This window comes from Ixodes scapularis, unplaced genomic scaffold (assembly GCF_016920785.2).
Source record: "Ixodes scapularis isolate PalLabHiFi unplaced genomic scaffold, ASM1692078v2 PGA_scaffold11__112_contigs__length_91849675, whole genome shotgun sequence".
In the NCBI taxonomy this organism is placed as follows: domain Eukaryota; kingdom Metazoa; phylum Arthropoda; class Arachnida; order Ixodida; family Ixodidae; genus Ixodes; species Ixodes scapularis.
In genome coordinates, this window is record NW_024609837.1 from 53,866,360 (window position 1) to 53,872,080 (window position 5,721).

Here is a 5,721-nt window from a genome sequence, read left to right on the forward strand (position 1 = left end):
TATAGTTGTTCGTAGAGCACATATTTTCAAAAGAGTCAAAGGCCAGTTCAAGAGTGTCAAGGACAGATTCGTCACTCGCTTTCGAAAAGTTGTAAACATAATGCTGCACCCTTGGAGGCACAGTTGCGGCTATCTTGTTAGGCCAGATACACTCAAAGATAACGATTAGGTGGTCCGAGATACCCTTGAGTACACGGACGTCATATTCGCAGGATGCAATCGGCTCGGAAACAAAAATAAGGTCTAGCAGGGATGATGCAGTTTCCTGTACACGTGTAAACTCTGTAACAACTTGCTGTAGGTTGCAACTAAACGCCATATCAACAAGTATATCAGAACTAGGACAATTGGCGTCTTGAGATAAAAGGCAAGACCAGTCAATCAGAGGCAAATTGAAGTCTCCAGCAATTATTAGGTGGCTGTGTTTATCCTTGAGGGTGCACACGTAGTCACTTAAAGCTGTAAGGACAGCGTCACTACTGTTAGGGGGGCGGTATATGACACCTACAATAAGTGCTGGAGAGTACGATGTGACCCTGATCCAGAGTGACTCAGTGCCTGGAACGTCATCCAGGAGCTCAAATTTCAAAAACTCCTTAACGATTAGGGCGACACCACCACCCCGAGTCAGCCAGTCCTTCCTAATGATCGCAAAGCCAGGAGGTACAATTTCAGAGTCATTTATTCTATCATTCAGCCATGTTTCAGTGATTGCAACAAAGTCCGGGTCGTGTGCATACAAAGTTGCTTCCAGAGCGTCGACCTTGTTAACAACACTGCGAGCGTTTATGTTCAGAAGCCTTATAGTAGAATTTTTCGATGGTTGAAGTCAATCCGATGCAGGTTGTACCGCTTGGGGGCTCGGAGGCCGATTGAGACGCACGCGACTTTGCAAGTTGTTGTCCCACTGATACGTTACATTATTTATCTTTAACTTGTTGTATGAAAGGGTTACTTTATCACCCCTATCTCTATCAGCCTGCGAGCTGTCCCATAGCTTTTTGCGTATTTGACGCAATTCGTAGGAGTAGTCTTCATTGATGAAAACGCCCGTCCCCTTTAGTTTTTTAGCATTAGTGAGAATGCTCATTTTCTCGTTGTAATCTCTGAAGCTCATTATCACGGGTCTTGGTCTAGTTCCTTGATTGCGTCCTAGTCTATGGATCCTCTCGACAGTAGAAACGTCAACCTGAAGCTTGGTAGAAAATATATTCGTGCAAACTTTTTCTTTAAGCTGATCTGCCGTTTCATTGACATCACATTTAATTCCATGAATGATTAGGTTGTTTCGTCTGCTCCTGTTTTCAAGGTCGTCGGTCTTTCGTTTAAGATCCCCGATCGTGCTAGCAACATCCGCTAACCCATACTCGCAGCCTTCAACCCTTTTTGTGGTTGACCTAAGTTCGTCAATAGATGTCTCTATAAGACCAAGGCGACTATTCACACTAGCACACCAAGACTTAGTAGACTGCTGCTCACTCTTTATGTCGGCAATGTTTTGGGATATTTCTTTTTGAGTTGCGAGCAGTTGCTCCAGTAATACCCTAGTAGGAACTTCATCTGGTGCTGTGGGCGGCGCATGAGCAGTGGTTGATGACGTCGGAGCCAAAAAGGAAACCGCTGCCACGTCAGCACAGGCATGTAGGACCGGAGGACTGAAGAGATAAGCTGGGTCCGGGGCAGGCACGTTGATCTGGTAGCCGGTGACCGACAGCAAAAGCTGCGGAATGATCAGAAACGGATGAGTCGACATGCCCCAGTTCGCACTGCCAAACCCACTTATAGAAGCTAAACGGAAGTTCTTTGTGATCATACAAATGAAAGTTGATACTGCGAGGGCCTGAAAAAGGCCTGCAGTTTTTCAAATAAATAAATAAATATTAGATATAGAGAAGTAGAGCAAAACTTGTTTGAAGATCCCTGGAAAATATTAAGACCAGTAGGATTCATAGCAGTTGGCGGTCCTGAAAAATCTGAGTTTTTTGGGTAAATATAAATATTAAAATATTTTACCGGACGTATTTTTTCGATTTTATCGAATTTGTCCGAAAACACAGAAGCATACTTATAGTACTCACGTCCGCCCCAGAAACCGGAATACGCCTAATATATTTAGAAGCCTTTATTAAGTAAATGGAGGAAGGATCTCCACGGTGACGATAAAAATAAAAAGCCGGTTTAATTATGCGAACTGTGTTAAAATAGAAGGAAATAATGATTTATTTATTTTGGAGGTATCGTTGAACTGTACCCGACCGTCATCTCGATCCTTTCAGTGCGAGCGCTCTCTCCTTCCTCTTTCTTAGTTTCTTCCGTGTCTATTTAGTCTCCGGAAGCTTGCACCTTCTTTTTCTTAGTCTACAATACTTAATGATATCACTAAACGTACAGAATTACGCATTCAGAACCCGTCTAAAACTGTACCGCGCTATTCATATAGTCTCATTCTCGATTTATTAGCGTGTCAGATCTTAGGCAATGTAAGTTCATTCATCCTCTCCAAACTCGTCGACTAATCTCGCTCTTTTGCTTACTTCATCGATTCCTTCAAAACTTCGGTCAGTCCAGTTCACCTCTTTTGGAACCACTGCCAAGCGGGGCAATGCCAGCTCCAACGGCAAGGCTAAGTCCGTCCTGATATTTTTTATAGCGTTGCTCCCCCCCCTCTCTCTGTCTGTCTCTCTCTCTCTCTCTCTGCCTCTCTTTCTTTCTATTTTATTAAGAACCACCGGATTCTTTTCGTAAAAAGCAGCGAAAGCTTCCAGCGAATATTTCGTTCAGCATCCATCCTTTTAAAACCTCAGCACTTCCTCGTGCCATCCAGAACTCAAACGATCTTTCCGACAATAATTGACACCCTATCAGATCGCAAAAAGTTGCGCGGTGCACTGGTTAACAGTTTCTTTCCACCAGGCTGGCACTCAACAAACTGAGTTTTTTCTTCTGTTGTTGAGCTTGGGAGCTTGGGAGCAAGAACCCTTACATTGGGTTCTTGCTCCCAAGGGCTTACTTATCAAAGCACGTTTATTCCGATTATCACAAAACGTTCGTCTGCCGTCGAAGGAATATTCTAAACTGTATCTTTGTTTTTTGTGTGTCACTATTGGGCTTATTCACATGTCATCACTTTTTACATTAGTGCTACATACCTCTTCCGCGGCAGACGTTTTCAGCGCTCAAGAATAAATAAAGTTGTGGCTACGCTTTCCGTGAGAAAGTCAGGAAATGCATGAAATACATTTGTTTATTGTTCATTTTTGTTTATTTATTACATACAGTTCGCCCTTGGGGCATTATTATTTTTGTTTATTTATTACCTACAGTTCGCCTTGGGGTATTAATATTTAAATGGCGGGGAGAAGTTCGCACAAATATGTGGCCGAGGACTCGAGATTGCCTTTTCGAGTAACCAGACACTTCGTTTGTTTTGACGTTCGCTCGCTATGTAATACCTCACCTCAGCTTTCAGGCCCACGTAACAAACTCCCACAATTCAGCTCAAAACGGCGTTATGACCATATCAGGAGTTCTTAGTACTTATCAGAAATTTGCACACGCCACCACGTTTTTGGAGCATGACATAGGAGCAGTAGTGACGACTGCTGCACCGAGATTGTGAAGATTATTCACATTTCAAGAAACAGGCTGCTGCGCGTGTGCGTTGTATATAATCAAAAACACGTACGTGTGGAAAAATACAAATGTTGTTCTGTCAACAACATGAATGATATTGCCTTTTTCACTTCCGCATAATTCCAGCGTAACTTTCTGATACTCCTATCAGAAAGGTAGTTCCAAAAGTGCAATGCAACGCCGTTCTTATTCTAATGTGTGAGTATACTACTCCGCTGACACAGCGGCCACCGAGCGAGATTGGTTCCTGCTAGTAAGAAGAGGAAATCGGAGGATTTAGGAACGACTTTATAACTCCACAGTAAATTCAGCTGAAACGAGCGGAACTCCCGAATCTTTGATTTTGTCCAAACGCCGAGGCCTAGTATAAAAACTAATTCGAGTAAATATGCGATATATTCCTGAAGTATGCAATTCTTTGGTCCTATTCCGTTAATTGCTTTAAACAGACACAGTCGTTAAAATTTGATCATATAGCATGACCTCACTACAGTGATTAGAGCCTGTGTTCCTCAAGGCCTTCAAATACTCTAACAAAAACGTCGTGAGCTTATGTTAATGTCTGCCCTCACACATCATAAAGTTAAAAAACCTTTCTCAGTTTTCACGTCGGTCGGTCTGTCGAGGGGGTGGTGGTTGCAACCACATAAGATATCGCACCTTCGGTGGTCGCACGGACACGTGATCATGATCATAAGGGATCACCTGTCCATCGTCACTGAGGTCACGTGACCATAGTCCGTGGGGTCCCGTCCACCACGTGACCACATAAGAAATAGCGCACCTTTGATGGCCACACATGGTCACGTGACTGAGTCGGAAGCAACCTGACAATACTGATAATAGCGCACTTTTGCTGGCCACATGTTCATGCGTAAGCGTCGTTTGTTTGTGGGTGGGGGTCACCTGACCATGGCCCATCGGTTTTCGTCCACCACGTAGCCACACTAGAAATAACGAACCTGCTGGTCGCACGGTCAAGTGCCCATGATCCGTGGGGTCACGCGTGACCGTCGACCACTACGTGATCCCCCCGCAGTACCCTTCCGGAGCATCTTCAGAATTCCAAAAAAACACTCACGGAAGAAGCCATATAAAGGACCTCACGGAAGTCGACAAAGATTCATGGAGGTTCCATAACAGTTCCAGACCCCTTTAACGAAGAAGCGTTTACGCCATAAAAGACGGTGCAAAATGCTGCGAGTTCCATGAGAATCTCCTACACGATTTGGTTTATAATTTCTTATTTATAGCTATATCTAATTTTTCTCTTCAATGAATTGCAGCAAACGTTACGATTCATCCCAGCCAACCCAGCCCGGTGAGCGTGCCACATGACTTTACATTTTTCGCACTGCTGCGCAATACCGTCTGATCACGTGGCGCACTCTCTGTGTTGGTTTGGTTCCGAGGTTCGTGAAGTACCTTTCTGTTCATTTGTGACTGAGACAGAGTAATACCCGTTTCTTTCTCAATGCTCTTTATTCCAGGGCTAACATAATTTTCTACAGCAGTAAGCTTCCGGCCACCGTTTTATTGAACAAAGACTGAGGGTCTGGCTACTTTGTTAGGAAAGGGGAGATCAAAGTTAGTGTTAAAGAAAAAACATAGCTTAGCTTATCACTTCGCGTCCGCATACACGATGCACGCACGCGCGCACGTTGCGCTTTTAGAACTGCTTTGAAGGCTCGTTGGGCGTTGTCGTGTTGTCCATGGGCCAAGCAGTTTGGCGAGTCTGAAAGGTTTCAGTGTTCATCCGCTCAGATGTTGTTTCTATGATATCTCCTCGAACCTTGGTCTCTCTATACTCAAGTGGTAGACGACGCGAAATATATAATTTTCATCCCTCTACTACATGCTGGTATCATGGCAAATACTTGAAAATAACTTTATTTTGAAAAAAAAAAACGCTTCAAAGTGGACCTGGTTTTTCAGTACTGACGGTTTCGCCCTACTTTTCAAATTTGAGCACACGCGCCTTCACAGAGAACTTTTGGAGCACGGCTCATGCACCAATTCTGGGCGAAATATATAATTTTCATCCCTCTACTACATGCTAGTGCCATGGCAAATACTTGGAAATAAATC

General features: G+C 43.8%; 1 protein-coding gene across 1 annotated transcript; it reads right to left on the reverse strand.

Moving 5' to 3' along the window:
• Positions 1-729: 729 nt before the first annotated feature.
• LOC115329666 (protein unc-13 homolog C) lies at positions 730-1,753 on the reverse strand. The gene has a single exon (XM_040208805.2). The coding sequence runs from the start codon at positions 1,751-1,753 to the stop codon at positions 830-832; it is 924 nt and encodes a 307-aa protein (XP_040064739.1). The 3' UTR covers positions 730-829.
• Between the last annotated feature and the right edge of the window lie 3,968 nt (positions 1,754-5,721).

Excerpts from the sequence above, each read along its gene's own strand:
- LOC115329666 (XM_040208805.2), bottom strand. The coding sequence starts at position 1,753 with ATGTCGACTCATCCGTTTCTGATCATTCCGCAGCTTTTGCTGTCGGTC.